At 47.5% G+C, this 21,016-nt stretch overlaps 1 protein-coding gene across 2 annotated transcripts in view; it reads left to right on the top strand.

The window, feature by feature from the left end:
* The window catches only part of gry (trafficking protein particle complex subunit 11 gry), a 128,821-nt gene that overhangs the window by 84,626 nt on the left and 23,179 nt on the right, over positions 1–21,016 (top strand). For both annotated transcript variants that reach the window (XM_084597496.1, XM_084597497.1), the window contains exons 21-24: positions 6,366–6,541; positions 12,511–12,599; positions 19,347–19,406; positions 19,747–19,872. In XM_084597496.1, the coding sequence (XP_084453622.1) occupies positions 6,366–6,541; positions 12,511–12,599; positions 19,347–19,406; positions 19,747–19,872 (451 nt within the window). The remainder of the gene's footprint in view (positions 1–6,365; positions 6,542–12,510; positions 12,600–19,346; positions 19,407–19,746; positions 19,873–21,016) is intronic.

The following is a 21,016-nucleotide window of genomic DNA, read 5'->3' on the forward strand; positions in this document are numbered from 1 at the left end:
CATCATCCATTATGGGGATGTACTAGAACGGACTCCCGAGGTGTGCTAATTGAAAAATTCTTATTGTCCTCTGGATCCTGCCTACTTAACACAAAAGAGCCAACATACTACAACATATTACATAACACATACACATCCATAGATTTAGCTATTGGCTCTCCAATGCTCTTAGCAGCTACAGAGTGGGTTGTAATTAACAATCTATATGGAAGTGACCATTTTCCGATCTCTGTAAAGTATGCTCGTAATAAAAATGAAAATGCGTCTAATCCTAGAAAGTTTAAAGAATATGCAGCCAACTGGGAGATGTTCAGGGAACACTCATCATTGGCTTGTTCATCAGTTACTGACTTAGGCGTTGATGAAACTCAGCGCTTGATCACGCTGCACATTATAGAGGCAGCAGAAAAATACATTCCACAGACGTCAAGTAAGCCACGAAATAAACGAAGACCCTGGTGGAATACAGAATGTAAGACTGCCCGTGTAACTCAAAACAGGGCATGGTCGAAACTACGCCGATACCCCACAACCGAAAACCTAATAGCGTTTAAGCGTGCAAAGGCAAATGGCAGGCGTGTTCGACGCATTTCCAAGCGAGAAAGCTGGTCATCATTCCTTTCTTCTGTGAACTCTTATTCGGATGCACACAAAGTTCACAACAGGATAAGAGCACTCAAAGGATATAGCACAATCCCAACGCCCCTTGTCAGCACCAGTGGTGACTCTCTTGAACATCAAGCAGACACACTAGGGCAACACTTTGAATACATATTCAGCTCAGCGCACTATACAGATTCCTTTCTGCGGCACAAGGCAAGAGAGGAGAAGAAGCACATACATGATAAAAGACCATCCACAGGAGGATACAATAGCCCATTCACCATGCAGGAACTGAAGATTGTACTAGACGCATGTGGTAACACAGCACCATGTCCTGACAGGATCACATATGGAATGCTCAAGCACTTGCATATGGACACTCTTGAAACCCTACTCTGCCTGTATAATAAAGTATGGGCCACAGGACGCTTTCCTAAAGCATGGAAGGAAGCGATCATCATCCCCATATTAAAACCTGGAAAAGAACCCACACTTGCTGCTAGTTATCGGCCTATCGCACTAACCAGCTGTTTATGCAAGCTTTTTGAAAAAATGGTTATTCGTCGTCTTCTCCATTTCCTTGAATACAATGGTCTTCTTCATCAAAATCAAGCTGGTTTTAGAGCTGGGAGGTCAACAGCTGATCAGCTCATTGCCTTTGAGTCTTATGCAAGGGATGCTTTTGTACATAAACAACATTGTTTATCTGTCTTTTTCGATCTCGAAAAAGCATATGATACCACTTGGCGCTATGGTATCATCCGCGACCTCTTCTCTCTTGGCATCACAGGGAACATGTTGAATACAATACGAAGTTACTTGTCTGAACGGACATTCAAAGTTCGTGTTGGCAATGCATATTCAAAGCAGTACATACAGGAAAATGGTGTCCCTCAAGGTGGTGTTCTCAGTTGCACACTTTTCATAGTCAAAATGCCCTCTTTAAAAAGCGTGCTGCCAAAAACTATTTTCTGTTCTGTATATGTTGATGACGTCCAGATAAGCTTTAAATCTTGCAACCTGGCCATCTGTGAACGACAGATTCAACTAGGTGTAAACAAATTGTCCAGGTGGGCTGATGACAATGGGTTTAAATTTAACTCTGAAAAGAGTGTTTGTGTACTTTTCTCTAAGCAGCGTGGCATCAGGCCTGACCCCAACATAACATTGAATGGTCAGAGCCTAGCCCTTAAAAAGGAACACAAATTTCTTGGCGTAGTTGTTGACGAAAAACTTTCTTTCATTGCCCACATAAAACAGTTGCGACTGAAGTGTCTCAAAGCAATGAATCTGCTAAAAATTCTCTCTCACCGGTCATGGGGCACAGACCGCGACTGCCTTCTGAGCCTTCTGAATAGTGTAGTTCTATCACGCATTGACTATTGCTCCATGGTCTATGGGTCAGCATCATCCTCTGCGCTAAAATTGCTCGATCCCGTGCACCACCTCGGACTTCGCCTCGCCACGGGCGCTTTTCGAACTAGCCCAATTGCTAGCCTTTATGTCGAGGCGAACCGATGGTCACTGCAACGAAGGAGACAATTTACTTCTCTAACTTATGCTATGAAGGTACTGTGCCAACTGGATCATCCATGTCGGCGGCTCCTGCTTGATAAAACTGGCATAGCTCTTTTCTCAAGAAAACCATCCCTAACACCACCATACCCAATCAGAGTTGCCACGCATATTGAACATCTGGACGTTCCGGTTACCAGTCTTCATACAACTTCCATAAAAGACCTAATTGCCCCTTGGGAAATGCACGGTGTTAATTGTGACCTGTCGTTTCTTGAAGTGGGGAAGCACGCATCCCCCATTGCCATACAGCAGCACTTCATGTCACTTCAGGCGAAGTACACTTGTGATGAATACTACAGTGATGCTTCAAAGTCTGCTCAAGTGTCCTGTGCAGCACATAGACCGCAATTTTCACTTTCAAAAACACTGAACAGCCATACAAGTATATTTACCGCTGAATGCCATGGAATCCTGCTAGCTGTGAGACACATTATAGAAAATAAAATACAGACATCGATCATCTATACAGACTCCCTCAGTGTTGTAACGTCCCTATCCTTTTGGAAGTGGCATAATAAGAATCCAGTCCTGAATTCTCTCTATAACACTCTTATCTCTGCCAACAAATTAGAACTCAAAATTACACTGTGTTGGGTGCCAGGCCACCGCTGTATTCCAGGTAACGAGGCAGCTGATAGGCTTGCTGCATCAGCTGCCCTTCGAAACACTGCAGACATTGACAACATATCATATCAGGACCTCAAGCCACACATCAAAAACATGATTCAACAACAATGGCAAGAGGAATGGGACACAGCAACTGAGAATAAACTACACACAATAAAACCAACAATAGGCAGGTACACTACAGAAAAACGAAACAGATTCAAAGAAATAGCTCTGTGCAGACTGAGGATAGGTCACACATATACAACACATTCCTACCTTTTAACAAACTCTCCTGCACCACATTGCCCGAGATGCGGAGACCGACTAACAGTGATCCACGTTTTAATTGAATGTCCGAGACTTCAACAGCAAAGGAGACAACATTTTCCCGATTTACACAAGCAACATATACCCACACATCCGTCCATCTTTCTTGGTGATGATCCAATGTTTTCTTTAGATAGAGTTTTTAAATATTTATTTAAAGTAGGCTTTTTATATGGAATTATTCATCAACGTGGGCGTAAGCCCGTTTCTTTTACTTAGATAGCTTTCTTTTTCCTTTTACTCGGACCACTATACATCGAAATTCAGTGTTTTAGGCCCTATACACCACTGTTTTTAGACTATACACTCCGAAATAACTTTTAGGCCCTATACACCATTGTTTTTAAGTTCATCATAAACACCACACATCGGACATTTTATTAACTTCAGTTGATACTTCACCATGTGTTTGGCGCTCTTTGGCCTAAGATGCCCTTGCGCCAAAAAAAACCAGATCATCATCATCAGATGAAGCCATACCCTTTGTAATGGGTGGGCACTGTTGCATGCCCGGACCAATGTAGAGAAATAAAAAAAAAACAAGGGTTCAACGCTGCTGAACCAAATATTGAATGAAAGCATTAGCTGCGGGTGACCAAGCGTTCTTCTCTTTTTCTTCTTCCTCAGCCCACATATAAAGCCCCGTTTTAACCAACCCGTATGAACGTACCTTAGTGGCCTATAGGGGTAACGTGAATGCCAGGGTCCTAGCAGGCTGATTCTGACATAACCATCCCATGTGAAACGAGAGACCTAAGTTGGCAGCTCCTGCCAGCCCACATATAAAGCCCCGTTTAACCAAGCCGTATGAAGGTGCCTGACGTTACATATCATGCGCGCCCCACCGACCGCTTTTGTGTCACGTGGAGTGTGACGTCACGCGCTGTGCCGTGGCTGTGACCGCGCTATGCTGACTACTTGAGTTGGTAGCCCAGCTCTCACCCTAGTGTCACGTGGGATGTGATATCACAGCGTCACGTGGGTGCGGCCGCGCCACGCTGAAGGCTCGAAACCTAGAGTAGTATTGCTTTTGCAATAAAAGAAAAAGAAGCGGATGATAAGTTTGCACTCCAATCAGCTTCATGCCATTAGATGCAAGGCTGCACCATTGAGCCAACCGATGTTTCGCTGCATTGCACCACATCATTCTTGTTCCGGTGGTTCCCGTTCTCTTCGCTCCCTTGGGGTCGTGAAACTCGAGCACGTGGGGAAATGTGGCACCATTTCCCCACGTGCAGATGGAGCAGATGGGCTGCAGATGGAGTTCCTGGCATAACACATCACAGTATTTGACCAGCATCACAAGAGGGTTGATGGTCTTCTCTGTATCGCCACATGCATGGGACCACACTTGCCTTACCTCCAGTGTGCATTGAAATAGCGGCAGTGCATAACGTTTGGAGCGCACCAGCATGGGCCTCAGAAAGAACAGTGCACTGTCAGGACTGTTGTCGTATATTTCCTCGATTCCAATTGTTGTTTTTTAGGTTCGGTTTAGAGAGATATTGAGTTATCGGTGAGTGCCTTCAACCATTGCTTACCCTTTTCCTCCCGGATACATAGGCATGCTGCCTGTCTCCGTGCCAGTGAAGATTGAACACTTATGCAGAGCTGGAACAAGCCATACTTCTCTTCCAGCCTACGGAGGTGCTTTCCATACGGAGTTTGCAGGCATGTTACAGCCGGGTACTCAAACATGTGCCTTGCCCATCAGTCGCTACTCATGAACTGGAGTCTACCATGGTACCTCCAATTTGCTGAATGCTTCCCTCGCCTTGAAGCTTGACCATCCAGGATCGCCTTGTATGGCTTTATTCGCTATGCATCCATGGCACCCGACAGCAGTACGACCGACCTTCAGCTAGCAATGCTCTAGCCAATTCCTGGTGGCCAATGAGAGGTACAAAATTACATGGAAAAATGTAAGGCACATGAGCTAGCTTTCCAGAGGTACTGTATCGTACCAGTAACATCCCCACATGCACTGCACTGTCTGATGGACCTTGGTTTCTTGAACCCCAAACATGTTGGCCTCGCAGCATACCATTACTCCCAAGTACTTTTACAACGTTTTGACCATCAGAGGCTCTCCATTCAGCATTAAGGATGGTAGCTCCGTCACATCCCTTGCGTACCAGACAGCTACCCACTTTGACAAGTTGAACTTAAGACCAAGGCTCTTGGCAGTGCAAATGTCGAGCATTGTCTGTACATCTTGGGGATCTTCTCCCATGATTAACAAATTATTGGCAAAGGCAAGTCCCATCAATTTCTGGGAGTTATTGATACTACTGGTGGTGTATCTTTGCCCAAAGCTGGTGTTTCTTTTGTTTTCAGGAGGGTCTTCTCCAGGTTACACACATGGAGCAGATACAGAAAGGGAAATAGTGGACATCCTTGCTGTAGACCTTTACTAACGGTGACCCTCTGCAAGTGAACGCTGCCAAACATGGCCGTAACCGTGTTTCCCGTGTATCCAGGAGTGCTAATGCCACTCCCGGAGAACGAAGACGGTCAAAGAGGGTTGTGTGTGGTACACTGTTGTAAGTTTTTCACCATCCAAAGAACAGCAGATACGTCTTCTGCTTTCCTTTCTTGCGACGTTGATGCAGTTACTCCCTTATTACAAATATACTCCACATTGGGGGATTTTCCTAAATGTTTGATCAATTCATAAAGACGAATAAGTTATCGTCAAGTCGTCTGCCAGGGTGGAAATCATTCTTCAACTTAATTAGGACATGTGTTGGCTCTGCCCAGCCGCTAATCCAGGCCTTCAACACCTGCTAAAGACTCGGTGCAGGATTCTTGTGATCGTGAGCGCCCTGTAGTCCTGGATGTGCACCGCATCGCAACCTGACTTCAGCAGGAGCACCAGTTCACTCTGTCACCAGTCCTCTTCGCCATAGATAATTTAAGGAAACAATTCGGCCAGCTATTCCCTCAAGACTGACATGAACAGTTTGATTATGCTGCCTGGTACGTCGTACAGTTCTGTAGCTGTGCCTGCATTAGTGCTTCCCAATGCACGATTTATACTGACCGGGGTTAGCACCCATGTGCTTGCTGGTTGGCCCTCGCATGATGATGTGGCCGATATGTCCTCGGGCATGCAAGCCATGCGAAAGCCATCAGTGAGCTTTCAGTGGCACCTTCTACAGGTGATGAATATAAACTTGCAGTAGGTGTGGGGCCATGGGTCGCCATGTCGCAAATCTTGGCATGCAGCACGGTGGGTGTCCATGCAGGATCCACCCAAGGCGGCCGCAGGTTTCGCTGGTGCTGGACCACCGTCCCCCCGTGTTGGTGCACGAGTTCTACCAGCTGGCCATCACCATAGTGAGCGAGGAGGTGGCCCCACTCACTGACGTCTGTCTCAGCCTGGGCCTGGTGGACGACCTGGACCCCAAGTACTACTCCACTAGTGAGTAGCAGACGGCCTTGCAAGTAGCTACATATATTATGGCGAGGCTACCAAAAAAAAACATAAAATAATATGCCTCTGCCCGTGCCAGCCCTTGCAAGTAGCTACAGTCAAAACCGGATATATCGAACTTTGGTTATATCGAACTCGCGGAATATCCCCTTGAAAATTCCATGTAAAAGTATAGAAAAGTCGCGTCATATATCGAACTCTGCACCGCACACTGGAAAGTGCGTGTTGGTGAAGTCGATTGCATCACCCTCGGCCGTTTGCCGCATGATGTTTTCAAGCCACGCGCGAAAGGAATGAGAGGGGACAGTTCACGATGGCTGGTCTAGGGCAGCGCCGCGACCATTCCCCAAAGGCACGCGCATCTGTGGTTATCGTTTCTTGAGCGCCAGCACGTGACGTTTGCAAGCCACATGCGTGAATGAACCAGAGAGAACTGATGGGAATGAGAGGGGAAAAACGCGATAGAGTGAAGCGCAATGCCCATTCTTTTGCCAAGCTATCGCTCTCCTTTCTCGCTCCCAGCCTTCGTTCGCAGTAGCACACGCTATGCATTCGCCAAGCCAGCTCAGCCAGTTTTCAGACAGAACGTCGGACGCTTTCTCCAGCGTGTGTTGTGAACCCTCTGCGCGCAGTGGCTGACGTGGCCATGGTGCCTGCAAAAGTGGCAGATATCTCTTTTTTTTTTTTTTTTGCGAGAGTCGTCCATTTTTATTATTGTGCTGTATGCGTGGCATAGCGTACGATACGCCGACTGCGGATGTTAAGAAGTGGCATTTTTTTTTTTTTGCGGGAGTCATTTATCCTTCCATATATGAATCAACGAAAGCACGTCAGCTGCGATCAGGACACCGGCTTTTAGCATTTTTCGCTTCAAACAGCATTTGCAGCTATCACGCTTTCCAATGATTTTGTGGCAGTGGACTACGCCCGCCTCAAGCGCGGCGTGGCACTATGCCAAGTTCACTCCCCGCCACTGCAGGAGCTATCAACAGATAAACATGCTGTGACATTATCACTGCGCAGCATCTTGGCACGCTGCCAAGAAATGAGCTGTGGATAAGACTACCGAAACGGAGTGGCGCGCGGCATCGACATGGAAACGAAAATGCTCGCGATTTCTACCGCGGCTACACAGAAACCTTGTTTTGAGCTGCCGCGAAGGCTCGAGCGGCGAGAGGGACGTAGTTCCAACAAGTTGGAAATTTTTCGCTCTGTCGCTGCCACTCGTCGCCGAGATCACTGAATCGCTTGCATGTGAGCAAGCTGGCCTTAACACTTTTTTTTTTTTCTTCCAAACTCTCGGGTGCAAAAGTGGAGGGTGTTCATTATGCGAGTGGGTTGATCACTTTTTTTTTTTTTTTTTTTTTTATCGTAAGTGCCATCACAAGCTGATTTCTGTATATCGAATTATCAATATATCGAACTATTTCGCGATCTCCTTCGAGTTCGATATAGCCGAGTTCGACTGTATGCGATTTGTGTGACATTGTGAATCTTCGAAGCATTCGAACCTTTTGAACTTTTAGAAAATAATGGAATTTCTTTTCATGTAAGCTCGTGGCATTTACGTACGGTGCTTAGGACTTAAAGCATAGTCTTCTTCTTGCGATGTCGGCTATCTCGTTCATTCCACAGAGGATCCACTGCCAGGGCGTGGAGATACCATGAAAACCATGGCGTTGACGACTGCCCCCATTATTTTCTAGCACTAAACTCAGTACACCGCTAAAGTGGAAATGTGGCAAGACTGTTAATGTTACGAGTTCTGCATTCAACGAAATTCATGTACATTAAGGTGTAAAACTGCGCTTCTCAGGCCACGGGGGCTAAGAAAGGATGCTTATAGTGGAAGCATAAGCCTCGAAACCAGCCCATGCAACCACACTGTTTACAACATGGCCTGCCTGCTGTTCCTTGCAGCATAGTTTTGATTTTGCGCTTTCAGTTTGAAACAGCGTTTCAACCCATCATAGGGATTGCAGTGTAATGCTCCATGTAACGCTTCTTGACAGCTCTGAGTGCTGTGCCATTTACGGTTCGGAAACACACAGAGTACCTTACTGTGCAAGTCACGTGGGAGCAGATTTCACGGGGTTTTCATAGTGTGGGATCATTTGCAGCTAGTCACAACCGTTCGCTGGGCATCAGTCTACCTTACAGTGCCACATGCTACGAGCTTGAACTCTGTCAGGCCAGCAGTAGGTGCCGATTTGATTGACAAGGCTGGGTGGGAGAAAGAAAATTGGGGGATTTTTGTCACTTAACGTCACCTGAGTCTCTGTCCTGTCGTCGTCTTCCTTTTCCTATCAAAACGCGACATTTTTTGCTGAGCTAATAACCTGAATCTTGAGGAGTAAAAGGCTTTGTTAATCTTAATATGTACATCTTTCTTTTGCAAACAAATTATCACTAAAGAGACAAAAAACGAACGAGGTGGACAGGACTACTACTAGCTCAGCAGGAAGTATTAAGTACAGCTGCCCACAGACTTCACACGAATGATGGAAAGCGTGGCTTGGGCTGCTGTCAGCGCCGCGAAGTGATAGTCATAGGGTACGAGATAAGCTCCTTATACGTTTACAGTGGCTGATGATAGCTAGTGCGTAGCTCGCTCTGACTGCTTTTTATAGCACGCTTGTTACGTAGGCGTTTCTCTGTGGTTGCTCGCCTTGTGGCCTCGCACGTGCTGGAAACGTGTTGCAGTTTTCTTACCTCGGGAACTCGAAAGCCCCGAAAGTGTTGCTAAGCTGCCGCAGCGGCGCGCTTGCGGGAAGCACGGAACACAATTTCATGCGATAGATTTAACTGTTATCAGAACTTAATGGCTGTTCTAGGTCGTTTTTTTCCTTGCTGCTTGTTTTTCTTTTTGTTTTGTTTCCTTGATTACGGCACAATACCTGTGACTTCTTATACAATTCACTTGCAAGCGATTGATACTGACCAGGACAGTATTTTTGTTCGATCCGCAGCACTCCCACAAAGCTCGCGATGCGTGCGAGCTGCGGTAGCTTAGCGCGCAATTTAGGATTCCCATGGTAAAAAACGGCAAAGCATGGCCTGTGCGTGTGATGCCGCCTCTGCGTTGAAAATGGAAGAAACACTTGCATAACCAGCGCACATGTACGCGGCGATCGGGCACCGCTGAAAAAACACTGAAAGCGATGTGCACGCCAGCTATCCATTAGCAGCCGTAAACATACCGATAATACAGTCGAACCCAGATATTTCGAATTTCGGTTACATCGAACTCGCGGAATATCCCCTTGAAAATCCCATGTAAAAGTATAGGAAAGCTGCGTCGTATATCGAACTCAATTTCATCGGTTGTTCGATATATCGAACTCCGCACCACGCATTGGACGGTGCGCCTCCCTCAAAGACGATCGTATCACCTCGGCCGTTTGCCCCGTGACGTTTTCAAGCTACGCGCGGAAGGAATAAGAGGGCACAGTTCCGTGACGGCTGGTGTAGGGTAGTGCCACGCCTTTCCCCCAAAGGCGCGTGCATCTGCAGTGATCGCTGCCACGCTAGCACGTGACGTTTGCAAGTCATCTGTGAAGGAACGAGAGGGAACCAATGCAGCCGGGGTGTTCAGGAGAGGGAAAAAACGCGATAGAGCGAAGCGCAAGGGTGTGCCCACTCTTCTGCTTAGCTTTATCTCTCCCCTTCCTCTCCCTTTCCCGGTCTTCGTTCGCAGCAGCACGCACTACGCATGCACGGACAAGCCAGCTCAGCCCATGGCAGACGCTTCTCCAGTGTGTGTCATGAGCGCTGTGCACGCGGCGGCTGACGTGCGATGAGCGTCTCGTGTGGTCGTGCTGATTGCGCGTAAGCTTATACGGCGGCCGCGGACGCTAAAAAGCGGCTTATCTTCCTTTTTTTTTTTTTTTTGCGAGAGTCTTTTATTCTTATTCTTGCCGTCGTGCTGAATGTATGCTATGGCGAATGCGGAGATTAAGAAGCAGATTTTTTTTTTTTTTTCTTTTGTGAGACTTCGCCGGGGTGGCGCAGTGGTTACGGCACTCGACTACTATTCCCAAGGATGCTTTTCCAGCTTTTCGATGGGGGCAAAAAGCAAGGCGCCCGTGTGCTCTGCTATGTCAGTGCACGTTAAAGAACCCCAGGTGGTCGAAATTTCTGGAGTTCTCCACTACAGCATCCCTCCATAGCCTGAGTTGCTTTGAGACATTAAACCCCACAAGTCAAATCAAATCTTTTGTGAGAGTTGTTCTTGTCAGGCTGAACATGCGACGCAGCGTAAGCTATGGCGGCTGCGGACGTTAAGAAGCGGCAGATTTTTAAATTCTGTTTTTGTGAGAGTCGTTCATTCTTGCATCTATGAATCAACAAAAGCATGCGGTCGGCTGCGATCATGACACCGGCTTTTAGCATTGTTCGCTCCAAACGGCATTTGCAGCTATCACGCTTGCCAATGATTTTGTAGCAGTGGACTACGCCCGCCCCACCCCAAGCGCGGCGCAATAAATTGAACCAGGCTTGTGCAATCAAGCCATCATGTGGGCACTCTGCCAAGTTCGCTCCCTGCCACAGCAGGATTTATGACAAGTATAGTCAAAAGGTAAACACGTCGTTACATTATCGCTGCGCAGCATCTTGGTGCGCTGCCAATAAATGAGCTGTGGATGCGACGGTCGAAACAAAAGGACGCGCCACTGAACTCTTTTTCTTTTTTTTTTTCAAAATCTCGGAGGAAAAATTGGGGAGTGAGTTCATTATGCGAGTGGGTTGACTACGCGACAAATACCGCATCATTTTTCACGATCGCTAGTGGCGTCACAAGCCGATTTCTGTATATCATATCGAACTATATTGCAATCCCCTTCGAGTTCGATTTATCTGGGTTCAACTGTATTATCTCGCACTCGATGACTATTGCTTCGCGGCGCTGACAGCAGTCCAGGCCACGCTTTCTGTCATTCATGTTAAGTCTGTGGGCGGATGTAAATGTATTCCTTTGTAAGGGTGCCAGAGAGTGCTCATTCTTTTCATGAAACAAAGTGACTTCTATGGCAGAGAACTATCTCTCGTGGCCTGACACACTGGGCTATCCGATAGGCAGGCATTATTTTGAGTTTACTCGGTTTGAACCTCTAGCATATGAACTTCTAGCATGATTCTAAGACATTCTTTCATTGCACGCAAAAACTAGGACAAAGTTAGAAGAGACACACACCAACTTCTAACTTTGTGTTTTTACGGCGCTGAAGGAATGTCTCACACTTGTGCTAAAACCAAACTAGCCTAGCTTTATATGCGTAATGAACTTCTAGTATATGAACTTATAGTAGTGTATGATGGCTTGGTGCTGTATTAAACAGACTGCCCTTAATTAGAACACGGGCAGTAAAGACAGATTTCTACGCCACATTGGGTCAGAAACATCGGTCATTGGCTATAGGGAACTGATCTAGTCCTTTCACATCTGTAGTGAGCATGGTGCTTGTACTGAGCCACTCAGCAGAGATGCAGTGAGCAAACAAGTATTTTTTAGGTATTCTTGTCGGCACCAGCGTTTGTTTATTTCGTACCTCGTAAGAAAGCAGGGGTGTTGATGTATGCGTGTAGTCTTTTTGGCCAGAAAACTGTTTCCTAGGCATGTGTCCAACCATTGAAATGCTGCTTCTTTGCTTCACCCTCTAAGCCACCTTGGTATGATGCTGAACAAGCCCACATAAGGGTTGAGCTGTAGTGAGATACAACTCAAGGAAGCAGCAGTGCCTATGAGCGGCATTTAATTTGTGGCTTCCTCTATTACTCTGGTAATCGCTGTAACAAAAACCACCTATGTTTCGATCTAACAATGGACTCTTTTAGAAAGCAGTGGGCAGCAAGGCTATTACATCTCAAGCATTGTAACGATTACTGACCAGCTTGTTTGCCATATTTTGCATACGGACTGGGGAATGTGAACGCAGTGCTTTCTTTGTGGACTGCAGCCCACTTCACCTGTGAGCCCGTGGTACCCAAGCAGCCGGCAAGCAAGATCCGGGGCTTCCGCATTGATGACATTCCCGCTGGTGGACGGGTAGGTGGGCTTCCGGGTTTATGGGCGAAGACACGGACTAGCACGGGGCATTCCGAGAAACCTTGCAGAACCATCCTCACTCATTCATCTTGCCGGAATGTTTTGGGCCTTGCCTGAAGCTGGTCAAAAGGGCTCAGCTTAATCATGCAAGCTCAGCAATGATTTCCTTTGATGTGGGGAGGGTTCCAACATTCAGTATTCTCCAGGGTCTTGTAATTATTTCTAGCCTCCCCTTGGCTGAAAAACTTGGTAGATCGAATGCCACTCTAATGGGAAACTAAAGGGAAATATCTGTTAGGTTTGATCAGATAGTGTCACATGACAGCAAACTCATTATTTTTACTGAGAACAACATTTTTACAACAGAAAAAGTTACATTAAGCATTAAAGGAAAGTATCTGTGGTGCACTCACTGGTGGATTTCTGCAGCTGCCATAAATGATGTAAATACAGTTGAACCCTTTTATAAGAGACACGTACGGGAGAGCAGTTTTTGTCTCTTATATGAGAGGTCTCTTGTAAGCAGGGTACCATGTTTTTATTTTCTATCAGCCCTTATTTCAAAGTAGGTACCCTACAACTAAAAGAAGCACAAAAGACTGGTATAGCCTGTAAAAGTTTATCATCATTTGGATTCATGTTATGATGTGCTAGGTCGAGTGCCACACACTGAACACAATCCACATTCCTTCCACCACAACTTTCTCACACTACTTTGCGAGTGAAATAGTTCTCAATCTTGCTCTGTTTAATGGCTGCATTTAAAGTGGTTTTCAGCACAGCTTCTTCCAGCTTCATGCCCACTGGGCCAAAGCTGTATGTGATGGCACACTTGCCCGAGTACTGACCTCACCAGAAGTCGGCGGTGGTGCAGAATCAGTTTCATTGTCATCCGTTGCACTGTCCTCTTGGTCCTCTTCCTGCACAATTCTGACTATGTTCTCATCAGTGAGGTCTTCTGCAACAGGAATATTGTCTTTGAAATGTGCTTCACTCTTCAAATTTACTTTGAATGATTGGCCAAGTTCCTGGCTTTCTGATCGCCTCGCTCACGTTTGGCAGGTTATTGGTCATTAACAAAATGCAGCGCAAGAGATAGCACCCGCTGTGCACTTTGCTTATGCATCAGGCTTGCGGACCTGACACCTGCGATTCTTGATTGGGAGCTGTGCGAATGAGAGTGCCCACCTCGCGTTCCCGGTATTGTGGCCTCAGGCAGACGTCCGCACACGCGGTCGCACTCGTACCCTTGGCTGTAAGTTTGAAGGGCTTCTCTATGTTGCATTCCCATTGCAGGGGCTTCTCGTCGGTATTTTATTGCTGACCGACCCACTCTGTGTTTGCTGAAATTATAATAAATGGTGACTGCACACTTCTGTCTTCCCCCTTTGCTTTCACAATGGGCGCAACTGCGGTTAGCGACCGATGGCACTGCATCGAAAGTTAAAATGTCTGCTACAAGCGAGATTTTTGACCAGAAATCAAGGATAAGGATAACTTGTCTTTTATAACCGAATGTCTTCTATGTCCGATGTCTGTTACAAAAGAGGTCAAATTAATGGGAGAAATAGGGCGACCAACAGAGTGGGGGAAGAGTGTCTCTTATACCTGATTATCTCTTACATCCGTGCCTCTTATAACGGGGTTCAACTGTATGAGCTTTTCCAGGGGCTCACAAAACACATTCAGAAAGACTAACTGGTTCATAGATGTATCATGTGTCATTATTGCCCTGTTTTCACCATCCCTTTATCCACCTTTTTTGTTTTTATCAAGTCTTACAGAAGATATGCATGTTGCCAGTTATACATACTACCGTATTTGCTCTCATAATGTTTGCACTCCCAACATTTGGCGTCAGAAATTGGAATTTTTTTTTTCTCGCATAATCATCACACCACCAATTTTACCACCGCAAGAGTCATCTGCTAATTAGTAACAAGCGCCATCTTTGGAGCGCTACTGAACCTAGCTGGCCTCGCTGTGTGCACGCGCTACCACGCGGCGATAGATCATCATCATCGGTTTTGGATTGGATTGGTACTGAGGCTTCCCTTTTTTACCAGGTGGACCAGAAAGGTCCTAGCCAAGTCAATTCCCTACTGTGACGGAGTCTGTCCCGCCATGGCGCAACGCCACCAACATATTTATCTAGTATGCCTTATCCAGTTTTCAAGGCATCGTTTAGTTGCCTCCACAGCCACAGCCTTCTCATCCCGCTGTGTCGCATCACTGTCCACCGCAGCGTATCCTTGCAGCTGTCCAGACGTGAACCCCAGCACCTGTGGCAAAGTTGACCCACTAGGCTGACATGGCATGAGCACTTGGCAAGTCAACACAATGTATTTGATCGTCTCTGTCTCCCGCCCGCACATCGCACACAAGACATCCGCGTTGTCCTCGCCCTCGATCCGTGCATTACCATTTCTTCGTGCACAGCACCCTCGTTCGGGCCTCAAAAAGCAGGGCGTTCCCTAAGTAGTTGTCATAGATCCGCTCCTGAGTGATGTCGCTCTTGTGTGTGGAGTACATACCAAGAGCCGGCTTGGCCACTGCACCAGTTTGCCACTGCCTCGTCTCCGCCGCTGCCACGTGTTCACGCACCTTCGAAGTAGTCCAGCAGGTGTCTTTAGTGTTTGTCACGGTTGGCAGTGGTACCTCATACTTTGCACTCAGTTCACGTACCCTCCTCTTCCAGTGTGTGCATACTCCGCAGTACAAAAGGGAGCATTGTACTCGATGAACCCAACAGTCCGCCGCCAGTGTCCACGAACGCATTTCAAAACTAATCTTGACCACTGCCTCCCGGGCCTCGAAGGAGGACCACCCAACATCACCCTGCACCGCCTCGTTGGGGGATGAACGATGGGCTCCCAGTGCCTGTCTTAGCTCCGTAAATTCCCGCGTCGAGGACGTGGTACACAACACTGCATTTGCATATGTCAGACCTGGCAACATCACCGCCTTTCATATGGTGCGTAGGACCTCCATTCTATTGAACGACCACAATGTTTTGGCTCTGAGGACATTCTGGCTGCGCACCGCCTTCGCACGGAGGCTGCTCTCGTGGTCTACCAGGTAGGCACGCTGTGTGATGAGGTCTTTCCTGAGGTACCTGTAGGTTGAAGCCCACGGGATTTCGCACCCTTGTAGCAGTAGTCTCGGTTCCACAGCCATTCTGACTTGGGACCAGCACAGTACTGCACTTTTCTTCATGCTGAACTGTAGACCCAACTGCTCCGCATGCGCTGTGCAGATATCTAGCAACTTTTGCAGGCCTGCCTCTGAGCCTGCCATAAGCACAATTTCGTCTGCGTACAGCAGGCCCAGTAGGACCTGTTGCACTACCCGGCCTCTGTCCATGTATGAGAAGTCAAAACCCTCGCCACACCTTTCTAGTTCACCCTCAAGGTCGCTCAGCAGCAGCATGAACAACAGCGGGGAGAGAGGGCATCCCTGTCGTAGACCCTGCTGCACCTCGATCGGACGAGATTGGATGCCTTGCCACTCCACAACTACCTTGGTGTCTGTATAGAGGGCGCGTAGTCGGGCGATGACCTCTTCAGGAAGACCCCTGAGGCACAGCATCCTCCACAGGACATCATGTTCCATTTAGTCGTATGCCTTCTCCACATCCAGGAAGGCAGCCCAGAGCTCCCTACTTTGTACCATCACGAATTCGATACACTGCGTCAATGAATGAATTGTCCTCCAATCTCTGGCCCTGACGAAAACCCTGCTGCAGCTCGCCCAGCACTTTCTCTCGCTCCGCCCATGGCTGGATTCGTCTGCATAGTACTTGAGCAAGCACCGTGTATATAATCGGGTTCACTGTGATTGGTATGTATGCCACAGGGCTGCTGCGATTGCCGGAGCCTTTAAATAGGAACAGCATTCTGCCCAATCTCAGTTCATCAGTAATTTTCCCCGACTCCCAGTAGTAGCTTAAAACTGCTCGCAGTTCCTGTCTCTGTGTAGGACCCATCTTCTTCAGGAGCGATGCCAGGACATCATCTATGCTCGGTGCTGTACCGCCCGAAAGTTGCCCGATAATAACCTTCAGCTCCATCTCCCCAACTTGTCCCAACCACTTTTGCAGATCTGGTTGTGGCCCTGTCATTGGTAGCCCTGGCTCTTGTTCATCAGGCTGTGTGCTGCCCTTTCTGAACGACATTGTGACTCACTCGTTCATCAGCTCTAGGCTTTCCTCTGGCGAAAGCAACTGTAATGACTGGGAGTCCTGTAACTGCTGTTTCGGTGCTGCATGACCGTACAACCTCTTCACGTGTTGCCAGAACATAAGTAGTGCTTTTCGCTCACTTTTCCTAAGCTCATCCAAAAACTTTCTATCCGAGGTTCAAATCTTCTGCTGTACAAGGCTGGCTGCCTTCTCCTTCTCCTTATATACCTGCCACAGACACAGAATGACTCCCTCGGGCTGTTTAGTTTGCAGCGCCAGTCGATGCTGCCTGCATGCCTCCTTCCTTTCCATGATCGCCCTTCGGACCTCAGCATCCCGCCAACGCTTGGGAGTATGCCTGCCACACTTACTTCTGTGCCTTCGTTTATTGTGAAGCATTGTCTGTACCCGTTCAACCAAGGCCTCATGTCCTTCCGCCAGTGATAATTCTAAGCCCTCTGCTAGGTGTTCTTTGTCACGGTCAGACAGGAAAAGACGCCTGTTATCTGGTGCCCGCTGAGTACAGGTATTGCCACCAAAGTCCGGTCGTATTCTGTTGTGGTCGCTCCCAAAGCTATTCTTCCCTTTTTCGTCCACAACCATGCTAGACAAGAGTACATACAGCGTCGGTGACATCAGTGCAAAGTCGATGGAGGACCTTTTGTCTCTTGAAGCCCAGGTAATCTGGCCACACTTCGGCTGCAGATTTCCTATGACTAAATCAAACTGATCTGCAGCACGTAGGAATGCTCGGCCATTCGAGTCTATATTTCTATCTAGCTCCTCCAGGTGCCCATTGAAGTCTCCTAAGACCAGTATCTCATGGTCCTGTCGTAAGGCCTCATTGTCTTGTCTTAGACAGTCCCACAAAATTTAATTTTTCTCATTGGCTGCATTTCCACACCACATATAAATAACCGCCACCGCTGAACTCTTTCCCGATAGCATTCCAGTGATCCACAAGTGCTCTTGGCATTCTGGCTTCGCCCTCGCCCAGCCAAGGTTTGGGCGCAGGACAACACCAACACTTCCCCCTTTTCTTTCTCCGGTCACCCTGTTGCATCCCTCCCAGCCCATTTGAGGATGCCCTGGTGGTTCTTCTTTATCTCGGAGATGCGTCTCTACAGCACAAAATAACTCTAAAAGCTTGTCTTCTTTTTTTTTACCTCCATGATGCTTGTAGTTGTCGCCATTTTGCGAGGTGTCTCCGGGTATCGTTGTCATTGTTCTTTCGTTCCATCTGTGTTGCTTGCTTTGTTCCACCATCTACCATGTTCTTGGTGCCGCATCGCAGTGGGACTGTACGCAAGTTATACAGCTGCTCTTAAGCTGAAAGCTTTCGAGTACGGGCTACAGCATGGCAACCGCGTTGCTAGCAGGCACTTCGGCGTCAACGAGTTCTGCGTAGTACGGAGACAGCGATTGCACTGTCGACACGGACTCGGATCAAGTTTCTGATCAAGAGTAGAACTGTATGGTCTGCTGTGAGCATTATACCACGGAACGCGGGGAGTGATGATGAGGCTGCGCGCGTTAAATAAAGGGCTTTAGCAATTTGTGCTTTTGGCAACTTTGTACTTTTATAACAAGGGAAAGTTCTGCTTGAAAGTAATGTTTTGGTTATATTTACAATAGCTAACCTACGAATCCCAATTCGCACCTATTTAAATTTGCTTTTAGCGCTCCAAAACATTTGCTAGAAAATTTTCCCTACATAATTATCGCACCCCCCAACTTAGCATAAATTTTCCGCGAGCGAAAGTACGAGCATTATGCGAGTAAATACGGTATGTGCACCATTTCGGAAGTGTGTTTAGGCGCTTCAGTTGCATTGCTTCTGGGACTGCTCATCTGTTTTGCAATTTTTTCACAGTGATTTTGCATTTGTCTTTGTTTATCCTCAGATTCCAGTGCCCAACTGGGTTATTCATACATACCAAAATAAGTAAATAAGTGTCATGGTTGCCTGGCTGATATAACAGCTTTATTTGACCATCCTGCACCACTTGGCCCCAAGAAAGCTTGTCCCAATTTCCAAGGCAAAGGTTCATTTACGTACGGCTCTTTGATGTTGTGGGTATGCCTTTGCTCATAGAGCTGAATTATCTGCGTGGTCTCCAGTGAATACTGCTTTGGATAAAAAAATAAAAATAGAAGTTGCTGCAGTGGAGTAAAGGGGAGGTCTCTTGTAAGCATTCTACCGAATCCAGCACACTTTCAAATTGAAAAGAGCCCAGGAAGGCTTCTGCTGTGCTTTTCCTCTGATTGTGAAATGGTTTGGTTAATTTCTCAGATGTGATCTATGTTGCACACAAGCAGCAGAAAACAGAACAGCTCATCAGGGGAGGTGGTACTAGTACAAAGTGGGAGCTGCATTTTCTGCACTCTGTTCCCAATGCTGTTGTGTTTATTGCTCGGGGTGCCCTGCTCGGTTTGAAAAACTAGTGGCTTCTCTCTCGAGTGCTCCCCTCGCATCCTGTGTATGCATTCGCTTGCACCGAGGAGTGCACGCAGTGCTAAAGATTGAGTGGCAAAGGCTGTACTGCTTCTTTCTCGCCGCTGCACAGAGGAAGCAGACGGTCCTGCTGAGGAACTCGGAAGTCGGCACACGGAGAGTCTTTGTCAAGGTGAGATACCTCATTGCATTCCAGCAGAAGCAGGAAGAGGCGTAAAATATGAGTTGATTTCATGTGCACGGAATATTTTCACATTTTTTCTTATCGGGCCCAGTTTCGTTCTGGAACATGAGGTATAAAATTAATGTGTGCTTTTTTTCTTTCATTTCTACTCTCTCTCTGGTTTAGTTCTAGTCTTGATTGTAAACCAGTTTGATACCTCTGCCTGTTCCTGCTTTACTTCGACAGTGATGGCATACATGACATCTGAATGTACCTGACACCAAACGCAAACATGTAGCAGTGTCAGGAGCGTGTTCAGAGAGATAAGAGGGTGGGGTACGTCCCACAGGTGGAGTACAAAACGGAGGTGGAGGTGGACGGCCGGGTGCTGTGCTGCAGCTGCAGCCGCGAGATCTTCCTCGACCTGGAGTGCATCGAACCATTTGCCTTCTCTGCAAACCTTCTCAACCTCAAGGTGGGACTCCATTCTCTACAGTGTTCCCGGAAGCCTTTGCTCGTGTTATCAGAATGTAGGGCAAACATTGGACGCTGGGCGGCCAAGCTGGCTGCCCAACTGGTTTGTTTGGCCATTTGTCATCAACTCTTAGATGTCACATATTGTCTGGATTCACAATGCTTGTGGGACAGTGGCCCAGAAGAGACTTAACATTGTTGTTCAGCACCATATTAATATTGGGAATCATTTGGAAAAGTTACGCTTGCTGGCTTACATTTCCTTTTGACTTGGCTTCTTTGTTTTGTTGCTTCAATCTCCATTAAGTCTTAGCTGGGCGGTTTGGCCCTCACTGTATTTGCTAGCTATGGTGTCAGTGTTACATATTGTTACGAAGCGGCAAGCCGATGAAGAAAGACAGAACATGACCGATGGCGATGGTAGATGTTGTTTAAATAATTGCTAGAGGGCGCTCCTGCCCAAGCCACTGCCCGCTTCTTCCTCCTTGCTGGTCCGTAACATGACCCGGGGCCACCAAGAGATCGTCCCAATCGTGGACGAGGAAGTTTATCGATGTTGATGAGTTCATAGCATGATGATGGGCGTATTGTCTGGATGCTTGAAGAAAAAGAGACAGAAGGAAGAAGAGAGCGGCTTGTCCTCACGATGATTTCCGATGAACCTTGGCCCAGGACACTCTCGGGCCACACGTTCCCACGACTCAATGGCGGAGGCCAAGGCACGCACCGCATGACATAGGCAGGGGAGGATGTCTTGAAGTGTAGCGGTGTCTTGGATCGTGGGGTCTTTGTTTGGTACATCCGGTCAGTGGGGTCGCATATGGACATTCAGGTCTCTTCTTGTGTCTTGTGATCATGTGTGGCGTCTCGGGTCAGTATCTCCTTCGTCGTGTCTTGTGGTCGGGACGGAGGGATGGGGCGGAGGAACGGCAAGGCCTTGCTGGGTGCGGCAGGCTGGGGAACAGCCATGCTATGCCTCCTAACCTTTAGCCGATGGCGCAAGAAGTTGCAGGGCACCGAAGCTCCGGACTAGGATGAGGTGGTGATGATGAAGTACCCCGCACCTCCAACCAAATGTTACGATGCGGCAAGCCGATGAAGAAAGACGACAAAACATGGCCGATGGCGAAGGTAGATGACGTTTA

Source organism: Amblyomma maculatum, chromosome 3 (genome assembly GCF_055883805.1).
Source record: "Amblyomma maculatum isolate TAMU_Amacu chromosome 3, ASM5588380v1, whole genome shotgun sequence".
Taxonomy (NCBI): domain Eukaryota; kingdom Metazoa; phylum Arthropoda; class Arachnida; order Ixodida; family Ixodidae; genus Amblyomma; species Amblyomma maculatum.